Source organism: Poromitra crassiceps (genome assembly GCF_964638095.1).
Source record: "Poromitra crassiceps genome assembly, chromosome: 18".
Lineage (NCBI taxonomy): Eukaryota > Metazoa > Chordata > Actinopteri > Beryciformes > Melamphaidae > Poromitra > Poromitra crassiceps.
In genome coordinates this window covers 21,788,320-21,809,864 of record NC_139636.1, presented here as the reverse complement: position 1 = coordinate 21,809,864, position 21,545 = coordinate 21,788,320, and the positions used below count along the sequence as shown (strand labels likewise).

Here is a 21,545-nt window from a genome sequence, read left to right as displayed (position 1 = left end):
CTGTTTTCTCCCCAATCGTACTTCGCCGATTCCCCCTGCCAAGCTGTCTTGGCCGTTGCTCCACCCCCTGGGGAGAGCTGTACATGCTTCCTTCGATACGTGTGAAGTCGCCACTCGCCAGCCGCTTCTTTTCACCTGACAGCGAGGAGTTTCGCCGGCAGGACGTTAAGCGTGGGAGCATCACGCTATTCCCCCCCAGTTCCCCTCCCCCCAAACAGGCACCCGGACCGACCAGAGGAGATGCCAGTGCAGCGAGCAGGATGCGTCCCCTTAAGTTAGTACGGCTTCCCACCCACAGACATGGCCAATTGTGCCTACATGAATGATGGATGACGGCCATTTAAGCGCACAGTAAATCCACCCTATGTCTATTATAATAGGATGTGGTGGATTTTCTGTCTGCTCATCATAATCTGCCAAAGCAGTATCCTACATGTTCACTAATGCTAACACACACTGGTCTCTATGGCTACTGTACATTATACCTCCACCTAATGCTAACAAACACTGGTCTCTATGTGGCTACTGTACATTATACCTCTACTGTACATTATACCTCCACCTTGGCTTTCCGCCCTTTCTTTTTCTCTTCTTCTTTCTGTGCCTCCTCTCTTTTCGGCCTTTTCCTTCTCTCCTCCTCTTCCTCCTCCTCCTCCTCCTCCTCTTCCTCTTCTTCCTCCTCCTCCTCCTCCTCTTCCTCCACAGTGCCCATACTCTGTTGTTTGCCCGTGGCAACTATTGGTCTCTGAGTGGAAGCAGTTGTGGATAGGAGGAACATTGCAAACCGATGAATTAAATTTGCACAATGCTAATGTCTCTTTATACGACAGTTCTCCTCAAAAGCGGACTACTAACGTGAATTCCACTCATCAAAGTGCTTCTACTGCGTTGTACTACTTTACATGGTTGTATTTGAATCATCTCTATTGAACAACTACTCTTCAGACTACACACACACGCACACACACACACACACACACACACACACACACACACACACACACACACACACACACACACACACACACACACACACACACACAGAACCTAAGTCTACAAACCACCAACCACTGCTCTGTACCTTCCCCCCTTTAACCTCTTCTTCTTCCTCTTCTTCTTCCTCATACTCCTCCTCCTCCTCTTCCTCCTCCTCATACTCCTCCTCCTCCTCCTCACTAAACTCTAGAACCTTCTTAGTTGGAGTGAGTGTCTGGGGAAGAGGGGTCCTTGACTCACTGAATGAGGTGGTAGACTGTGTTGAGACGGAGAGAGGAGCGGTGTTAAGTGACGGATGATTGTGTTAAGTAGAGGGGGCAGGCTAACAGTAGAGATGCCTGTGCACATTACAGCTTAGATTCATTGCATCAGCCCCGTGTGGAGGGAGGGGGTTAGTGCACAGCTCTGCTCAACCCAAAAAGAAGATGGAGGGCAATGTAAGCCAGACAGACATATAGATCAAAGACAGGAGAAGATATGGAAAGCTGGGATGATGATACACACACGACACCCACAAATAGCCCCGTTGTTGTTCAGCCCATAAAGCAAGCAATCGATACAGTTGTGAGTGGATCCCAGTGATATTTCTGTGTTAGCTACATTTACTGATGAAACAGTTATGTGATCTGGCTGTGAAGTGCTACAGTGGGAGCAGCCGAGAAACTAGAACACTGCCGGTGTGTGTTAACGAGACAGAGAGTCAAATACTGCGGTACCACAGAGAGAGCAAAGCTCTCTGGTATTGGTGCTGGTCAGTGCAGCAAGGTAGACATGCCACATTCTTAACAAAAAAAATTAACATTTTTTGTTAATAAAAAATAAATTGCCTTGGTACAAATACGAGATCTGAACAACAAGCAGCTTAGTGGACATAAGGGCGGAGTGAAGTGGACATGGCTTTGGAACACTGATACAATGGAGGCTTGGTGAAACACTGGCCAGCCCTGCTTTGTCTGTCCTCTCTGTGTCTTCCCTACCTTCTGCCTCTGCTGAATGGAGGTCATGGCGTCTGGCTGGAACTCCAGCTTGTCTGTCCGACACAGCTTCCAGTAGAGGATGGAGATGATGACCACCACCACCAGGAGAGGAATCACCACCCCGATGACGATCCACAAATTGTTGTTATCGCTGTCGGAGGGTGAGGAAGCCACCTTCTCCACAGCTAGAGAGAGAGACAGACAGACAGACAGACGGACAGACAGGCAGACAGACAGACAGACATGCACATATGTGAAATAATAATATAGGTTTTTAGGTACAGTATATGCATATGCATTCACTAATAATGTGTATGTGGTTCAAGTTGTCAAGCATACCCTTTCATATACTCTATTCATAGCCTATTCATAGACACCTTGAGGATGGTACTGTATGCTATACAGGCAATATCTTTGGACTGTTGGCTGTGGGCTCTTGTCTTACTGCTATACTCGTCAAAACAGACCTTGGTTAATCTTAATTAGCACTGACTTGTTTAATCTTAATTAGGACTCATTTTGTCCCCTGGGAAAGTGCCAGGACAGCACTCCCCCGAGGGCCACTCATTAGGCCTTCATCCCTTGTTAGGGTATTGAATGAGGAACACAGGCTTTCGGTAGAGCACATGTAAGGAGAGGTAATTAACTCAAATGCTACTATAAATATAGAAAGAAACACACAGAGTGAGCAATTAGCTTGCATCCCATTGTTGAACAGATTATTATTATGTATTAATTTTTCTGATTAGGAGCTTGTCAACAGCAGGACACACAGCATGTCAGTGAGCACTGAGCACTGCATCCAGAGCAGCAGCCCAGGAGCTGGCAAGGACTGTGGCTCTAGCTCAAGGACACTTGAACATGGTGGACGCTTGTCCTCCATGTAGGCGACAGCCTCCTGACTCACTACACACCACTTGGCTGCCCCCCAAATGTCCAGGCGATGAACGATGAGTTATGTCAGAGGTACTCACGCTGTGCCAGGACGCCCTGGACACGATATCCCAGGACAATGGCAGCCCTTTGAACGTCCAGGCCGTTGAGCAGGTTGGCCGTTTGGACCGCAGGCAGCCTCTGGCCACTGGGGCCCTCCACAAAATACACCGTCTCCAGGGGGTAGTCCACACCCACCAGCCGGCTCGTACTCACCACCTGGAGAGTTGGAAGGTACAGCATGCGGTGTCAGATAGGTTCGGTTTTCTAATCTTGCCAGCTTTGTGAAGCTTACAACGTATATACTCTAGTTTGTATTGAGACTGTCACAGAGATGTTGATTCAATTTTGTGGTCATTTTTGAGTTCAGTTTAGGGTTGTGCCCATTTGGTTTTCATGGTTTTTGAATCTTTTCCCAGTGCAACATTACTATTTCTTTGTGACTGACGTACCGGAAATTTGGGCACCAACTATATGGGCTCTTTGTTGGAACTGTTAGTTCCATGTTGCCTCATGTCATGTTGCTTTGAAAACTCCTATAAGAGTGGTGATTGTCACACCTTAGCCGTGTTCGGAATGGTTCACTTGTTCACTCACTCACTATTCTCCATGTAGTGTTTATCATATAGTCAACTATTTGGGGAACGATCAAACGAGATTCGGACACTACCTCACTCTTCTTCTCCTTCGGCAAACACAACAGCATTGCATTGTGGTATATGGGAGAAATTGTAGGGTACATTCTCGGTTCACTAGAAATAGCTGTGCATTGTGGGTATTTTATAGTGGACTAAATAGTGAATTAAATTAACAGTTGAGAATTCGGACACTATAAAAAAAATGGCGACACACTAAATAGTCCACTATTTCTGTCATAGGGACCGATTCCGAACAGGGCTCTTATTAAAGCTGACACGCAATGCTAACTGCTAACTGCTAACTGCTAACTGCTAACTGCTAACTGGCATTTAACTTCATATGACTCTCCAGCACAGCTGCCTTTGTAATTACTTCAAATCCTCTCAGGAGATGTTTCCATTCGAGATGTTTATCTTGTCCACCCCTTTTATGTATGCAAAGGTCCACACACACACACACACACACACACACACACACACACACACACACACACACACACACACACACACAGACAAACTGAACACCCGTGACACATGTCTATTTGCTTTCCGGTGCTCCCATTAGATCAGTCATTCGTGTTTAAATATTGCTCCATGTAGTCTACATCAGTCTACACCTCTGTGTGGGTGCAGGCCCCCTCTGGGTGCCCTGAGGCATACAGTCTGCTGAGAAAGAGTAAACACAGGTCATGCCTGAACTGCCCGGGCAGGCCCCCTCTGGTGCCCTGAGGCACAGTACAGTCTGCAGGTCATGTCTGGAGTCTGGACTGCCCGGGCAGGCCCCCTCTGGTGCCCTGAGGCACAGTACAGTCTGCAGGTCATGTCTGGAGTCTGGACTGCCCGGGCAGGCCCCCTCTGAGTGCCCTGAGGCACAGTACAGTCTGCAGGTCTGGACTGCCCGGGCAGGCCGCCTCTGGGTGCCCTGAGGCACAGTACAGTCTGCAGGTCATGCCTGGACTGCCCGGACAGGCCCCCTCTGGATACCCTGAGGCACAGTACAGTCTGCAGGTCATGCCTGGACTGCCCGGGCAGTCCCCCTCTGGGTGCCCTGAGGCACAGTACAGTCTGCAGGTCATGCCTGGACTGCCCGGGCAGTCCCCCTCTGGGTACCCTGAGGCACAGTACAGTCTGCAGGTCATGTCTGGACTGCCCGGGCAGTCCCCCTCTGCGTGCCCTGAGGCACAGTACAGTCTGCAGGTCATGTCTGGACTGCCCGGGCAGTCCCCTTCTGGGTGCCCTGAGGCACAGTACAGTCTGCAGGTCATGCCTGGAAAATGCCAGTGTGGGTGTTACTGCACGACCCCACCTCCGACCGCCTCCTGTCTGTCATCTGTCCAGGCTGGTTCATAAGATATTCTCACAGGTGACAACACCGCACTGATTCTGTCATGACAGACTGTGCGTTCAGACCGGGGGCGAATTCGCAAATTTAAGGGCAGACCCTGTGTGGAGCGAATGAGGCTTATGAAGTGAAATTTCGTGGCGCGAATGACGTGAAAAACACCTCATTGGCTCGAGTTTAAATATTTCAAATTTGGCAAATAACTTGTCAACAAAGTCGAGCGACTAACACAATTTTCGCCCCCGGTCTGAACACAGTTAGGCATCTGAGTGAGAATTGTGTGTATGAGAGAGAGAGAGAGAGAGAGAGAGAGAGAGAGAGAGAGAGAGAGAGAGAGGCTTTGTCTCTAGTTCAGACGCCATCAGTGTGAGCCTCCACTCTCCAAACTAAGGCTTCCTCCACGACAGCACTTCCTATCTAGACTGGAAGGAACATAAGCACATAATCAGCGTCTACGGGTAATCATATTCATGAATTTGGGAGGGGTGGGGGTAGCATTTTGAAAGGTAGAAAATATGCCAGGGCCTAAAATTAGAGATCTAATCATAGCACAGAGACCGACATTAAGGTTCAATCCTGACTAATATAGTCCTCTGTTTCCAAATTGCTCTGTGGGTTTTCTGCAGGCAACGATGCGGGAGGCAGAAAGGTCAGACTGAGTGAAGTTGCTACTCAGCCATGGATGATATTTATCACTCTGACAGCCGGCAGACCACCGCACATGCACTCAGACTTCATGAGGCTAGTTAAATACACATCTCTCCTCTCTCCTTGTAAATCTCTCTCCTCCCCCCTTTTTCTCAATCTTTCGCCTGCCCTCTCTCTTTCTGTCTCCCTCCCTCTCTGCCAGGCCGTTAATATCTACTTCACTCTCAACAACAGAGACGACAGACCTTTGAGTTTATAATCACCCCAACTGAAGCGTACAGACAGAGATAGAGAAACCATTAATAATTGATCTGCTCTTAGCAGCTCTGTGGCTCACGGGAGCCATCAAGTAACATGACCAGAGAGAGGAGGACGAGGAGGAGGAAGGACCGGGGACTTATGAGCTTGTGGTCTTTGAGTGGCTCGTCCTGGGCTGAATGGGATGCTGTTGCCATGGAGACCGAGCCCTATCTATCCTGTGCCCTCAGAGCTGAGCAGGTGCGGAGCGAGCGAGGAGGCACAAAAGGCAGAGTGTGATTAGTAAAGCAGTAAGGCTTTTGAAACACAGCCAGGCTCACATAATGAGCCTTCAGTACTCGGGCTATAGGCAGACACAGAGAGCTTGCACCAGGGAATCAGCAGATAAATGGTGCAAGGAAGGCCAGGCAGCCTTTTCCAGAGTTAGTGAGTACTCATCCGTTAACACACTTCCAACTGAAGACTTGTGAAAGTTATGTTGTGCAATTAATTGGTTGGGGATTGTAAGGGAGTTTCCCCCTACTACTGTACTACTGTATGCATTGAGGCTCTAAGGCTGGTGGTGCCAGAAAGGTTAGGCTATGTAGAATAGGTAGGGTGTTTACTATGGTGGTTACTAGATGCTCTAGAAATATTTTTATTATTATTATTATTATCAGTATCATTATTATCTTCTTACTTTAAAGTCACAAAGTGTCTGTCTGTCCGTCCGTCTGAGCACATTTATCATTCATCTTCCCAGCCGTTTGCTTTTTGACAGGCTATTATGCAATTTGAGCAAAAGGGGCGTGGTGGCAGAGGCCCAAACTGTAAGTGGCCTCACACAATAACAGCCATAACTCCAGAAACTCACCAGATATTTGAAGGGATAAATTGGGTCCGTGTTCTCACAGTCACAACCACTGACACTTTTGGCCAAGGTCAAATCCATTTGGGCAAGGCTTGAACCTCTGCTATTGCCGCTTGCGGCTACATTCAGTTTTTGTGTTTCTTGCTCCTACATGTATATCATTCTGTTCTATGGTTGATTGTTGATCACTTAGATTTAGCTAGGCTCATTCTCTGTAGTAGTAGTAGTAGTAGTAGTACTTTATTGGCATATAGCAGTCCGTAGGCTGAATTAATTACCAATTTACAGGTTAAAAAGCAGACATTGACACAAGTTAAAATTCAAAACAGCACATAACTAAAATAGGACTTCAGGCATAGACAAAAGCAAACTAAATCAACAGGACATGTTATGGGATAATATGTTGGTTCAGGAGTCTAGTCAGATATGGTATGGGAGAGTTCTGATGGCGGCGTGTTTTTGTGAGGGGATTGTTCAGTTTATGACAGTTCCGGGTTATACGGCCAGAGATCTGCAGATGTGTTGGGGGTAGCCAGTTGGCGCATTGGGAGGTTTGGAGGTTTTGGGCAAATGACAGACAGATTTGCTCACGTCGGGAAGCCAGGTCAGTGAGCCCTAGCTTTAACAGGGCGGTTGGGTAGTGGTCATAGTTGGGGCCGAGGAGAGTCTTGTTTACTTGCTTGTGATACAGGCATATATAAATACACAAACCTGAAGGTGAATAATTCTACTTACAGGTGAATCTATTGTATACTATTCATCAGATCCTTGTTGCAGGCATATATTGGACAAACATCCACATTCCCATGTCCATCTCAACAATTATTTTCCTTTAAAACAAGTGTAAAGTTCTGCCAATGGGGTGAGATAATTATGAGACTAAAAGCTTCATAGTTTTGTAGTGTATAGCATTATCCTCCAAAGCCTATGCATCAGTGAATACAAACATTGAGCACAGAATTGAATGAATCTGAATGTACAGGCACAGTACCTGGACACTGTTGTTGCCTACGTTGGTGGCTCTTTTAACGCGCCTGACTGACCCCATTGCTTCCCCGAGCAACAGGGCCAGCCGACGCTCCATCTTGGCCTGGAAGGTCCGCTCACCCACTCTCTGGTCCAGCACACCCAGGACCACTACACACACAGAGAGCACATATAAGTCGTTAGTAAACAGCATTGGCATTAGCATTAGCAGCATTTCACCATTCCGAGAGTAGAAAACATCATACCTGTTCTAACCCAGGAGGAGCGAAGCAACTGGGTGGTGTTCAACTCTGGATAATGGAATGCTATGGGAAAAGAGGAGAGGACGGTGTATCATTAGTCAAAGACGTTAAACAAAATTCTCCATAAGACCTGAATGGAGGAGGGTGGCTATTGACAAGATCAGAAAACACAAACAGACAAACTAGAAATAACCGCTTCTCGGTTGTATGCCTCCGCCAACAAGTCAAGTTGGAGTCTACATCCATGTCTCTTCGTGTCCACATACTGAATACTTTGAAGGGATCTGCTTAGTTAAAATGGGCTAAGTGGGTGGGCGGGCCCTGTCAGTCACGAAAGTGACAGAAGTGTCATCACTTCCTGGTATGGGCAAATGTTTGGCACGCGCATCTCAACTGTGATGTCACTCGGGCAGTTGTGATGTCATGAGTGGTATCACTCGAGCAACTCTGAATACTATAATTGGAGACCCGATGGCACACAGTTGCACAGGCGCACACAGTTGATCATGGTGCACAGTTGCTCAACTGTGATGTCACTCGAGCAGTTGTGATGTCATCAGTGATGTCACTCGAGAAACTGTGATTGAAGGGTCGATGATGGCGCACATTTGCTCAATGCACAATTGCTCAACTGTGAGCAGTTGTGATATCAATCAATCAATATCCTTTATTTAACCAGGTAAAAAAAACTGTGAGATTAAAACCTCTTTTCCAAGAGCGACCTGGCCAAAACAATACACACAAACACAAAATAAACAGATAAAATACAGTCAGTCTCACTCAGGAAACAATAGTGAGGTTACACCACAGGGCAATCACAAGAGCCAAGAGAACTCATTTCTCTGTATTTTAAGATTGACCTGAATTACCTGAGTTATGAGATTAGATAGTTTCAAGTCCTTCTGCACATCATTCCAGGTAGAGGGGGCAGACAATTTAAAAGCCTTTTTACCCAGTTCAGTTCTGACTCTCGGGACCTGCATCTGAATGATATCCTGACAGCGCAGGCCATAATGGCTGAGGTTTCTACACATGTGTAAACACAGATATGTAGGAAGAAGCCCAAGAATAGATTTATAGATCAAAGTCAGCCAGTGAGAGAGTCTACGGACAGATAGAGATGGACAATTTGCAACAGCATACAAAGTGCAATGATGTACACGATAGCTGCAGTTAGTCATAAAACGCAAAGCACAGTGGTACACCGTGTCCAGTACTGGTCAGGTCAGGAGCATTCATGAAAAGCAGATCTCCATAATCCAACAAGGGTAGAAAAGTTGTTGTGATCAAGTGTTTCCTGACTTGAGATGAGAAACACGATTTATTTCTAAAAAAGAAACCTAATTTAAGTTTCACCTTAGAAACAAGTTTAACAACATGAGATTTAAAAGACAAGTTCTCATCAATTAAAATGCCTAAGTATTTGTAAGATGTGACCATTTCAATTTCAACCCCTTGAACAGATGACAGCCTAGGAAGGTGAGATGGAAGCTGCTTGCCAATTGAAAATAGCATGGTCTTTGATTGATCTGCATTTAATACCAGCTTAAGCTGAGTCAGACGGGACTGAACAGCGTCAAAGGCAGACTGCAAGAATTCAAGGGATTGAATAACCGAAGAGGATGAACAATAAATAACCGTAACTGGAATGGAGGCATAAAAAGGAGACGGCAGTGGATATATATTATGGCAATGGCTAAAATATAGTGAGACAACCCTATGGGACTCACGCTCAGCAATCTGCAGCACAGGGAAGCCCATGTAATAGCTGAACTCCACCATGGTGAGCTTCATCAGAAAGTTGCTGATCTCTGAGCCCATCAGATAGCCCCTGGTGCCACGGACGGCGAAGGTGATGTCCACTGGCTCTCTAGCTAGCTGTTGCTTAGGAACAGCCATCGTAATGTTTACAATCTGAAACACAGTTAAGACAGATTAAGAGAGAAATGGAGTTGGGTGTACACTAGGGCATTCACCTAGTCGTCATTCTTGGTTTTCCCTCTTTCCACAGTGCAGTGTTAATAATGCAGTACAGCAGATATGCCACTGGGGGGCGCTGTCGCGCTGTGGGTACCTTGCGACCATTTGCGACCCTTCCAATCTACGAAGAAGAACGAGTGCAACAATAACAAACCTCACAAGTCACATGACTTTCTTTTTGTTTTTATTTTACTGGACTTTTGATGGATACTAGGAAGCATCCTACCGGACTGTATGTGGACAGCGGCCCAGGCTAGGTTGCTAACTAACTTTAATTTCGGAAAACCTCTCCTCGCGACCCAAAGCAGGACTACACAGCCAGCAGGATAGCAGCATGGCAGACCTTCAAGTGTAAGTGGAGTTCGTTTTAACCATGCTTTATTAAATGACTAGCTGTCATTACTTAAGTAACGTTACCCATTTGTTTGTGAATAATGCGCCGTTGTTTTTGCTGGGTTTCACACTTTTAATTTGAAGGCCGAAAAGAGAAATGGTTATAGTAAATTTAATTGACACTGGTCTGTCAATTCTATCATTTCACACGTACCATTTCCCTTTTTCGACTTCAAAGTAAAAGTGGAAAAACAACGAAACGTTAGCGTGTGAAGCCTCGGCCTATCTGGATTATAAAAGTATAACGTTAGAGAAAACAGCCATCAGCCATGCCGTTTTATACTAATTTATTGCCAAATGCTTTGGGAATCAAGCTTGGTCAGAAAAGGTCTACTACATTAGCTAGTTATGCCTGCATCTCAATAGCACTGCTGCCTGGTTGTATTTGAGACCTTTTGACGTGAGTTGAGCGTTTTTATTGGGGGGAGAAAAAAACTCCGACTAGTCGACTATCTTTAGGGACGACTAGTCGACTAGTAAAATTCACTAGTCGTAAATGCCCTAGTGTACACACAATTACACAACATACAAATCTACAATAAATTTGCTAAATATATTTCCCATACAATTGTTTCAGGAAAAGTGTGGTTGTGTCTTAAAAACGACGTTGTAGTTCACAATCTTAAAATCTGGCTTCAACAATTCTCAAGGACACAACAATGGACAGTTTGGCTTAGGGAACAGTTTGCTAGTTGTTCATAAAACATAATTTTCCATGCAGTAATAAGTTCTTGATCTAATCCGTTCATTAATTTGAACTAAAAGAGATGTGTATACTACAGGCATGAGGCATCAGTTTATAGGATTATCTGAAACTCTAGGCCAACACAAAAGTCTGGTTTATAAAAGTGAAATCCAGTAACCACATAGGCAAATAAGCTCTTTCTTAACCAAGAGTACATTTCTTTAATACTAAACAACTAGAGCCTGAATCTAAATCAATAAAACCAAAATGGTAATGTGGGTCTTGAAGTGACCGGTGATTTTAATAGACTGGTTTCCCCAGACCCCACCAGACCCCACCAGACACCCCAGGCCACCACTGAGTTTGTATTAGTGCAGCCCCACTCACATAGTAATTAATTTCTGTCTCCTGCTCGCTGAGCTTTCCCCCAATCCAATCAAAGCTCGCCTAGTCTGCAGCAATCACAGTCCTCCGCTGGTGCAACGACTGGAGGCAGTCTGCGTTCATCTTAGTCAGCGAACGAGCCGTCATACGTCATAAGCTTGCTTGGACAAACAGCATACTGACCCAGTTTTGTGCTAATTTCTGTTTCTCACAAAAAGAAAGTAGTCTTCCCATTGCCAGAGTGGGTTCCCCAATGTTATGTTGCTTTTAAAGGAATCTAATGGTTCAGATAACTGCCGGTCTTCAGCAGGAACAAATACCTGAGATAAACACCTCGGGAGATAACTGCCGGTCTTCAGCAGGAGATAAACACCTCAGGCAGAAAAGGGCTATGCTCAAGAATAAAGTAAGACCTCATGAAAACTTTCCATTTGAAGCGTTTGTTCTGTGAACCAGCTGTCTGCTAGTTGTGGTGTGTGGAGTGCAGTGCAGGCGTCTCATGTGTCCCTCCCTCCCTCCCTCCCTCCCTCCTGCACTCACATGCACTGTGAAGTTAGTGGACTGCTGCGAGCGCCGACGCACTTCTGCAAAGGCCAGGGTCAATCCTCTCTCTATGCGCTCGCTGAAGTTGCAAACCCGCATGTCGATGTGGCTGGGCACAAACTGAAGCACTGCACAGAGGGAAGACAAAGAGAGTTTCAGAGCTGCTTCCAAAGAATACATTTATATATACTGACTGTAATCACATCTGTGATCCTGCTTTTAGTAAGTCACTGTAGCAGTTACACCACGTTGCATCTATCCTGCATAAGTACGACTTCAACATGCAAATGTTGCTACTACATGTTTGTGTATGTTGACAAATTACACACTATTTACAATGTCAATTATGAAAGGACATTGGCCAAACTATTTTGCATATTATATTAGTATTATTAGCCTATCATATCCTCTTTTGCTTACATTTACCAAAGTAAAGGGCTATCGTGTCAAAAACAGGATTTAGACAAAGATTGAAAGACAGCTTTGTTTGCAGGAATTGTACCTGAGTGGACTTGGTACTTATGGTCCGGTATGGTCCAGCTGGGAGACACAGACAGAAAGCGCCGTCCAGACCTTCGCAGGGCGTTGATGACAGATATGGCCGTGTACACAACGGGACCAGATACCACCCGAAATACAAACTTAGGAGGCGGGTCCACAACCTTTACAGACAAAACAAAGACAGATGATGTGCTATAATAACACAAAGCACAGATACGAGTGCTGAAAGGTCACTGTGTTTCTTTGGGTCAGTGAGTCTTAATGTAACTATTCCTGTGGTAGGTTTATTACACAAGCAAAGATAAAGAAACTCAAGAAGTGACCTCTCTCTCTCTCACACACACACACACACACACACACACACACACACACACACTCTCTCTCTCTCTCTCTCTCTCTCTCTCTCTCTCTCTATCTATCTATCTATCTATCTATCTATCTATCTATCTATCTATCTATCTATCTATCTATCTATCTATCTATCTATCTATTTACATGCCAAGTCTGAGGGCCATTATTACAGCACAGTCACTTCAGCTCCAGCTTGTTTAAAACTCAGACAATGTAGTGCATCTCTTCAGCTGTTTCTGCTTTCTAATCAAATACAAACAGCATTGAACATATGTCTGGGTTCATTACTGTATATTCTAACAGTATGTCTCTATGCCTCACTGTGCCTATTCAGCACATATACAGTAACAGTATGTTGGCACTGCATTTCTCTCTTACCTGTTAGGCATGTCTTAATCTGCCCAGGTAAGGACAGCAAACCACAAAAGCTCACCAGAGGCCTTGCAAGCTACTGTATCTTCTGCTGAGACAGAAACTCCTCTGCCGATGGGGTCAAATCAATTTACCTGGAGCTCAACTGATTTGTTGAATTCAGCCTTCAGGATATCTCTGACTTGGGATTTGGCATATCCAACAGTGGCCCCAGAGGGAAAACCTTCAGAGCAGAGCATACACTAATGGTTATGTTGTCTCATAATAAAATGTTCCTGATTGTATGTTTGAAATTAAAAGTACAGCTTCAAGTGATCACGTTTATACATCTCACAAACATAATTATAGCAAGGAACCTACCAATTTTGACTAAATAAGTAGGCGTGTCAATGTTGCAGATGTACTGTCTTGATGTCGGTGCTGCAGTTGGACTCTTGCTGCTGCTGGTGGTGGTTTTGAGACTGGTGGAGGCTTCGGCGGCAGCAGTAGCGCTAGTTGTGATTTGACGAGAAGTAGTGCTGGCAGTACTGGGTACAGAGGTCATATTAGCTACAGTGCTAGCCGGGCTCAAGGTCGTTGTGGCGGGGCTGTCTGTTCCTGCCTGGTCGCCCACCATGATCGGGGGAAGCACAGTGATATTGGGTTCAGTTGAAACAGTTGAAGTGATATTGGGAGTTAGTTCAGTTGTAACAGTAGTGACACCGGGGGTTATTTCTGTTCTAACAGCAGTGGCATTGGCAGCAGGTTCAGTGGGAACAGGAGAGAAGGCTGTAGTCGCTGTTAAGACAGGAGTGATGTGAATAGTGCTGTGCAGGGCAGACTCCGTAACAAACCAATGGACATCTGTGAGAGAGTAGGAGGACATTACATCATCTTGCTGCAAGGCCGTGGCACTGGGCAGGATAGACACTGTTAAGGCAATGCTGTCCAGTCCAACAGCCAGGGTGGGTGTAGGGCTGGACCATTCTGTGGTGGATACTTTACCACCTGAGATGGAGGAGGAGAGGTCCAAGAAGTGGGTTGGTGCTATGGAAGGATCCACAAAAGGCTCAGAGACATTGACCAGCTCCTCTGTGGTGTGCACTGTGGTTGTTTCGTTGACAGGCTCAAAGCCCGATAGATCACTGGAGGACTCCTCTTCGGTCCACGTGGTGTTATCGGCGGGCTGGGGCTCCTCTGTTCCAAACACAGCTGTTAGCATGCGACTTGAGTCCACAGTGAAGGTGCTGGTTGCCATAATACGTGTAGAACTGACGGAGACTGGAGAGAAATGCCTTGCGGTCGTAACGTTCCGTCTGTGTTCAGCTCCAGTGTCCGAACTGGTGTTCTCCTTGGTCAACTGGGTGGTGTAATACTCCAAGCTGTTCATGTCAGGTAAGAGGAGATCGGTTGGTTCAATGGTGAAGGTATCTGACCAGTCTATATCTGAGGCCTCGGCTATGTCACTGTGCGCTGTGGGGGTAGTAGGCTCAAGAGTGTGGTGAACCGAGGAGGAAGAAGAGGACGGGTGGATGGATGTAGGAGGAGCAACAGAGCTGTAGGCTGTCATGAGGCTGGGTGAAGGTGAGATGTGATGAGGGTGCAAGGAGGAAGGGAACACGCCCACCCTCGAAGGGAACGACGTGTCATAGCTTTCTGTGGAGTCCTGAAGATCGTACATGTCAGAGGGCAGGTTGGTAACCAGAGAGTAGTCGTCTTCTTCTGAGCCCAAGAATGACATGGTCTCCATGTAGTCTCCAGACCCCCAGTCCACGCCCATGGTGATGGTGGGGAAGAAGTCCTCTGGAAGGGCGTCAGTGGGTGCAGACGAAGCTGCTGTAGGGTGGGGGCTCATGGACGGCACGCTGCTATGGGCCAGAAGCTCAGGTGGTCGGTTGAGGAGCACGTGGAGCCCATGTGCTGGGTCGTTCTGCCACACGGAGGCTCTGCTGGGGCTCAGCTGGCTCACATCCAGGAGTCTGCTAGAGGGCTTTACAGGGAGCTCGGGCTCATGCTTGGGGGGAGATGCATCTGTGTCGATCTCTGGCAGTTTAGGGGGCTCGAGTGGTCGAACAGGAAGTGAGGTCCCGATCGCCAGCGTCTGCTCTGATGCGGCTTCCTTCTGCTGGCTGGGAGTCAGTGGCGGTACATCGGGAGCTCTGTGAACAACAGGCTGTGATGCTGTTGATCTCGTAAGAGCAGACAGGTTGAATGATGTTCTGGATATATTTGACTGAGGCTGCAACTCTGACATTGTGAGAGGGTTTTCAGAGGAAGTTAGCGTGGCCGAATTTGTCCTGGAAAGAGGTTTTGGTCCTTCAGCAAGGAGGTCACTCGAGGTGAGGGATTTAGAGTTTTGAGAAGGTAAGCGGGCTGAGTGGGAAAGCGCATTATCAGCAGTTCTGGCGTCATGGTTTAGTGTTGGAATGGATGGCAGGGCACCAGGTGAAGGGACAGATTGTGCTGCTGCAGTGTCTGAGTTCCCAAGGACCTTCCCAAAGGCTGTGGAGTGTGAGACTGGTAAGGCTGATGATGACCATCCTGTCCAGCTTGGACCTTCTTGAAGAAATCCCTCTCTGGAATCCAACCGAGGCTCATCTGCTGAAGAACAAAGATACTCAACTTCAGTACTGAACGCAAGCATGCACAAGCACACACACACACACACACACACACACACACACACACACACACACACACACACACACACACACACACACACACACACACACACACACACACACACACACACAAGATTCATGGTTAACTACAAACAAGTTAATTCCAGGAATGTGTCATAAAAAATGACCATTATAAGCTCTTTTCACCCTCAGGAGATGTAACATCCTTCTGGGTGCAAAATGTATAAAAGAAAATCAAGTTCTTTGTTTCTCATTTCTGATATGTTTCATGGTTCTTCTGTCAATGGATTTTAGCACACTTGAAATCCACTCAATATCATACCACTCTCATCTCTGATATCTGCTTGAATAATCCATTATATTTCACCATCCATAGCTCTGGGAAAAATCTATCTTTTGAAAATGAGTAGGGATTCGACACTTCTCACAACAGCTAAAATAGACTGAACAGATCAACAGAATTGCATGATGAGACCAAACATTACAAAAAAAGCCAACAGGCTAGTTCAAATACTGTGCTCCTGGTCCCGGTAGGCTACATCCAACTGTGAGGCATGTCATACTGCTAGCATACTGTAGACAGAATGGCATTATTACATCAGCTGAATAGCTCTAATGTGAAACAATAACTGTGGTCCAAGTGTCCTTACCCCCCCCCCCCCCCCCAAATGCACATTGACCTGTAAGAATCCATTTTAGTGTAAATCAATAACAAACAAATGAATGGGCGGAACTGGCCATATGGACTTTGTATAGGATTACCATTTATCAAGAAATGACTCATTGTCACTTAGTGCTCAGCTCTGGAGCAAGGCTTACACAATGCTGCATAGAGCAAGAATACAGAAAGTCACAGCAGTGAGTCTGTGGGGGAGAGCTGCAGAAAGTCACAGCAGTGAGTCTGTGGGGGAGAGCTGCAGAAAGTCACAGCAGTGAGTCTGTGGGGGAGAGCTACAGAAAGTCACAGCAGTGAGTCTGTGGGGGAGAGCTGCAGAAAGTCACAGCAGTGAGTCTGTGGGGGAGAGCTACATTAAGTCACAGCAGTGAGTCTGTGGGGGAGAGCTACATTAAGTCACAGCAGTGAGTCTGTGGGGGAGAGCTACAGAAAGTCACAGCAGTGAGTCTGTGGGGGAGAGCTACAGAAAGTCACAGCAGTGAGTCTGTGGGAGAGAGCTGCAGCAAGTCACAGCAGTGAGTCTGTGGGGGAGAGCTACATTAAGTCACAGCAGTGAGTCTGTGGGGGAGAGCTACAGAAAGTCACAGCAGTGAGTCTGTGGGGGAGAGCTGCAGCAAGTCACAGCAGTGAGTCTGTGGGGGAGAGCTGCAGCAAGTCACAGCAGTGAGTCTGTGGGGGAGAGCTGCAGCAAGTCACAGCAGTGAGTCTGTGGGGGAGAGCTGCAGCAAGTCACAGCAGTGAGTCTGTGGGGGAGAGCTACATTAAGTCACAGCAGTGAGTCTGTGGGGGAGAGCTGCAGCAAGTCACAGCAGTGAGTCTGTGGGGGAGAGCTACATTAAGTCACAGCAGTGAGTCTGTGGGGGAGAGCTGCAGCAAGTCACAGCAGTGAGTCTGTGGGGGAGAGCTACAGAAAGTCACAGCAGTGAGTCTGTGGGGGAGAGCTACAGAAAGTCACAGCAGTGAGTCTGTGGGGGAGAGCTACATTAAGTCACAGCAGTGAGTCTGTGGGAGAGAGCTGCAGCAAGTCACAGCAGTGAGTCTGTGGGGGAGAGCTACATTAAGTCACAGCAGTGAGTCTGTGGGGGAGAGCTGCAGAAAGTCACAGCAGTGAGTCTGTGGGGGAGAGCTGCAGCAAGTCACAGCAGTGAGTCTGTGGGGGAGAGCTGCAGAAAGACACAGCAGTGAGTCTGTGGGGGAGAGCTACATTAAGTCACAGCAGTGAGTCTGTGGGGGAGAGAGAGCTGCAGAAAGTCACAGCAGTGAGTCTGTGGGGGAGAGCTACATTAAGTCACAGCAGTGAGTCTGTGGGGGAGAGAGAGCTGCAGAAAGTCACAGCAGTGAGTCTGTGGGGGAGAGCTGCATTAAGTCACAGCAGTGAGTCTGTGGGGGAGAGCTACAGCAAGTCACAGCAGTGAGTCTGTGGGGGAGAGCTACATTAAGTCACAGCAGTGAGTCTGTGGGGGAGAGCTGCAGCAAGTCACAGCAGTGAGTCTGTGGGGGAGAGCTACATTAAGTCACAGCAGTGAGTCTGTGGGGGAGAGCTACATTAAGTCACAGCAGTGAGTCTGTGGGGGAGAGCTACAGCAAGTCACAGCAGTGAGTCTGTGGGGGAGAGCTGCAGAAAGTCACAGCAGTGAGTCTGTGGGGGAGAGAGCTACATTAAGTCACAGCAGTGAGTCTGTGGGGGAGAGCTACAGAAAGTCACAGCAGTGAGTCTGTGGGGGAGAGCTACAGCAAGTCACAGCAGTGAGTCTGTGGGGGAGAGCTGCAGCAAGTCACAGCAGTGAGTCTGTGGGGGAGAGCTACATTAAGTCACAGCAGTGAGTCTGTGGGGGAGAGCTACATTAAGTCACAGCAGTGAGTCTGTGGGGGAGAGCTACATTAAGTCACAGCAGTGAGTCTGTGGGGGAGAGCTGCAGAAAGACACAGCAGTGAGTCTGTTGGGGAGAGAGAGCTGCAGAAAGCCACAGCAGTGAGTCTGTGGGGAAGAGCTGCAGTGGACGGTGTTTTTAAAAAGGCCTACATTTTTTATCAACAACAAAATCATTCAACGATGCGTTTGCTCTTTCCCGTTACGTTCCAACTCCATGTACCGTTCTTTTTGGGCTTTCAAACCGGAAGTCATTGGCTTCCGTTGTAAGTTCATAATACAAGTACATACTGAGCTCACAAAGACAATAGTTTAAATTAAAAAAATCCCTTACTCAGTAAGGGATTACTGTTACCATGAAAAGTCAGGCTTGTAGTTATTACCAAATAAAATTCAAATGGGAAAAATTCTTCATTATGATGGGGACTATTTTCTACTACTTTCGACTACTTTCCTGAGATGGAATAGGTGTTTACGGCTGGCTGAGTAAGTTCACAATGATGAAATATGCTGCCAGAGCAACGGCGTGGCTCTTTGCTGTTTTTAATAGGCTTTTTAATAGAATGGAGTGAGAGTTCTATGGCTGGCTGGTGGCCACTGGGACATCGCTTTATTGGGCATGGACTACAGTTCACTGCTGATTTTGTTATTTTCAAAGGATTTGTTGATGGTAAGAAATGTATTTAAAGAAAACAGCCGTATCCTCAACATGTTATAATGTAACCTTGGCCTATATTTAGATAACATCTAGACCCTACTGACATACTCAGAAACAGCAAACACCCATGTCATAGCACAACTGTGCATACCAAGTGGAATTTGAGAGCTGTGAAGCAGTTACAGCAGTTGCAACTGCAAGCAGTTGCTTGTTGACTTCTTCTTAGAGAAATCTTTACACTGCCTGGGGCCAAATCACTGTAGTCTAACTAATGCACCAAATCACTACAGTCTAAGTAATGCAGCATTTGCTAAAGTGGCTAGAAAAAGGGACAATCCATCCTGGACAAAAAGCCAATACAGCAAGGAGAAAGGAAAGAGTCACAGTCTAATACACAACTAAGACAAAAAGACCATGAGAAGCTACGACTTGGAAATATCATAAGAGAAGTTATTTTACTGCTATGTGGTTAATCCAAATTGTGATTCACTATACCCACTACACAATGATGCTTTTTCCATCATTTTATTTGTGAATTGCAGATTATAGATAGATCGTTTATTTGTTTTCAGAGTCATTACAGTACATGCTTCAGAAGATAGCGATGATCACACCATACAGATGGATAAACATGATGTTGGAGGCAACATCAGTGAGCTTGATGAGTTTGTTTTGTTGTTTTTTACTAACATACATGCATGGACCATTATGTTCCAAAAGTAAATGACGTCGATAAGGTCATTTTGGCTCGGGGCTTCAGTGGCCGGGGCCATTTACTGTTGCACTATAGGGAGACCATGTCCTGTTCTTTTTTAGATGTTATGGTGCATGACCTTGGGAGTGATGGATGGTGCATTTTCCCACTCCCCTCATCAGGACAGGAAGCAGTTCTACCTCTTACACAACAAAACACTCTCCAATCCACAAGGGTCATATTAGACATGGCAACGTCTATACAGGGTTTTTGCAGCTACAGTAATGCAGTGAAGGCCAAAGTGGCTTTGTTGATACAGTGCATTTTCGGAATTAGTTTGAGACAAGAGGCCAAAAGGTCTTTTCCTACATCTTCATAACTTGCGTATCATGCTGCATGATTTAGCCTCATTGGGGAAGCGCTTGATTATAGTCGGTCACAAGCGAACGCACGTGTCTGAGCGAGGCTATGTGAGCCGACAGGAGAGGCTGCCAGTGAAACAATGCTTGAATAATTCACAGCGGTAGATAGACCTTCAAACAGTTCCAAGAAGCTGTATCAGTTTGCCTTGTTTATATTCTAAAATGCGGCGCATTAATTTTCCATAAGCATCATATTCAAAGCCCAAAGATATGCTGTCAGATAGGATGACACATAACAGGACAGGCAATAATGTGCCTGCTTAAAGGAACACTCCACCCATTTTCAACCAGCTTTGTATCATTAGAACATCAGTAGTATATCAGAAAACTGTAAACGGTTTTGAAGTCTGTCATTTAATTTGACAGTTATTGAGTGTTAAAGTGTGGACCAGTGACATCACTGGTCCACACTAACTCAAATTAATAACTCATTAACTCAAATCAACTCTCAATAACTGTCAAACATTCTGTCATTCATCTAGTTTGACAGTTATTGAGAGTTGATTTGAGTTAATGAGTTATTAATTTGAGTTAGTGTGGACCATTATTGAACACTCAATAACTGTCAAATTAAATGACAGACTTCAAAACAGTTTACAGTTTTCTGATAAACTACTGATGTTCTAATGATACAAAGCTGGTTGAAAATGGGCAGAGTGTTCCTTTAAGGTGTGTTCACACCGACCTATTAAAGTTTTTCGCTGGCATCGAGTTTACATACAAAGTCAATGCAAACGAGTGATTGAGCGTATATTCGCCCGGGAGAAAAATCGCTGGGCGTCTGAGCCACAGAGACAGAGCAATAGGGCGAAAATTCGCTCGTCGCCCGAGATGAAATATCCCAACTCGAGCTAAATTTCGCTGCCAACAGTCGCTTGCCGCTTAACGCTGATTGGCTGCCGTAACCCCGGAGTATTTATTCATTCTTGCATTGGGGGAAAACACAGTTGTGTTGTTTGCGTTTTCATCCTGTCTAACGTTAGAGCTGTGTGCTGCTTGTTTCTTGACAGTGAAGATCTCTCTCGAAGCTCGCTGCACCCCGGCCACATCTATCAGCGGGCCGACACAGGTGCTGCCAATTGTGCACAAAATAGTCTCTCCCTCTCTCCGAGCTCTGAGTATGAACACCTCGGCCCGAGGGCGGAGTGCGCTCCCGGTTTGCGGAGCGATTTAAACACAGCGACAGAGCGATTCCAAAGGGTTGAATCGAGCGACAGGGAGAAAAATAAATATCTCGGTGTGAACACAGCTTTACACTAAAGCGAGAAACATGCTTCAACGTTGTGTTGAGTTTAGGACGTTGTGGGCGGAGCTATAGACATGCATACTCGAGGGTCAGCTTGACAAGGGGGGCCCAGGGGAGTCCCCAGCAAAATGAGTACATTGTGTGATTTGACTATGATTTCATTGACTAGAAGTTAGCCCAAGGAGAGAATGTAGTGCATACTTGCTCATAGCTTTCACTCTCTCCTGGTATCTCCCATCTACACATTATAGTACACTTGGGGTCTACGCCGGCAGGCT

General features: G+C 46.3%; 1 protein-coding gene across 1 annotated transcript in view; it reads right to left on the bottom strand.

Moving 5' to 3' along the window:
* LOC310793014 (UPF0606 protein KIAA1549) overlaps positions 1-15,313 on the bottom strand; it is a gene marked incomplete at both ends in the record, with an annotated part of 30,072 nt that extends 14,759 nt beyond the window's left edge. The window contains 11 exons of the mRNA XM_083654765.1: positions 557-700; positions 1,097-1,252; positions 1,974-2,158; positions 2,948-3,125; positions 7,634-7,779; positions 7,875-7,934; positions 9,602-9,785; positions 11,854-11,984; positions 12,359-12,518; positions 13,215-13,303; positions 13,441-15,313. Of these exons, the coding sequence (XP_083510891.1) occupies positions 557-700; positions 1,097-1,252; positions 1,974-2,158; positions 2,948-3,125; positions 7,634-7,779; positions 7,875-7,934; positions 9,602-9,785; positions 11,854-11,984; positions 12,359-12,518; positions 13,215-13,303; positions 13,441-15,313 (3,306 nt within the window). The remainder of the gene's footprint in view (positions 1-556; positions 701-1,096; positions 1,253-1,973; positions 2,159-2,947; positions 3,126-7,633; positions 7,780-7,874; positions 7,935-9,601; positions 9,786-11,853; positions 11,985-12,358; positions 12,519-13,214; positions 13,304-13,440) is intronic.
* Positions 15,314-21,545: the final 6,232 nt, after the last annotated feature.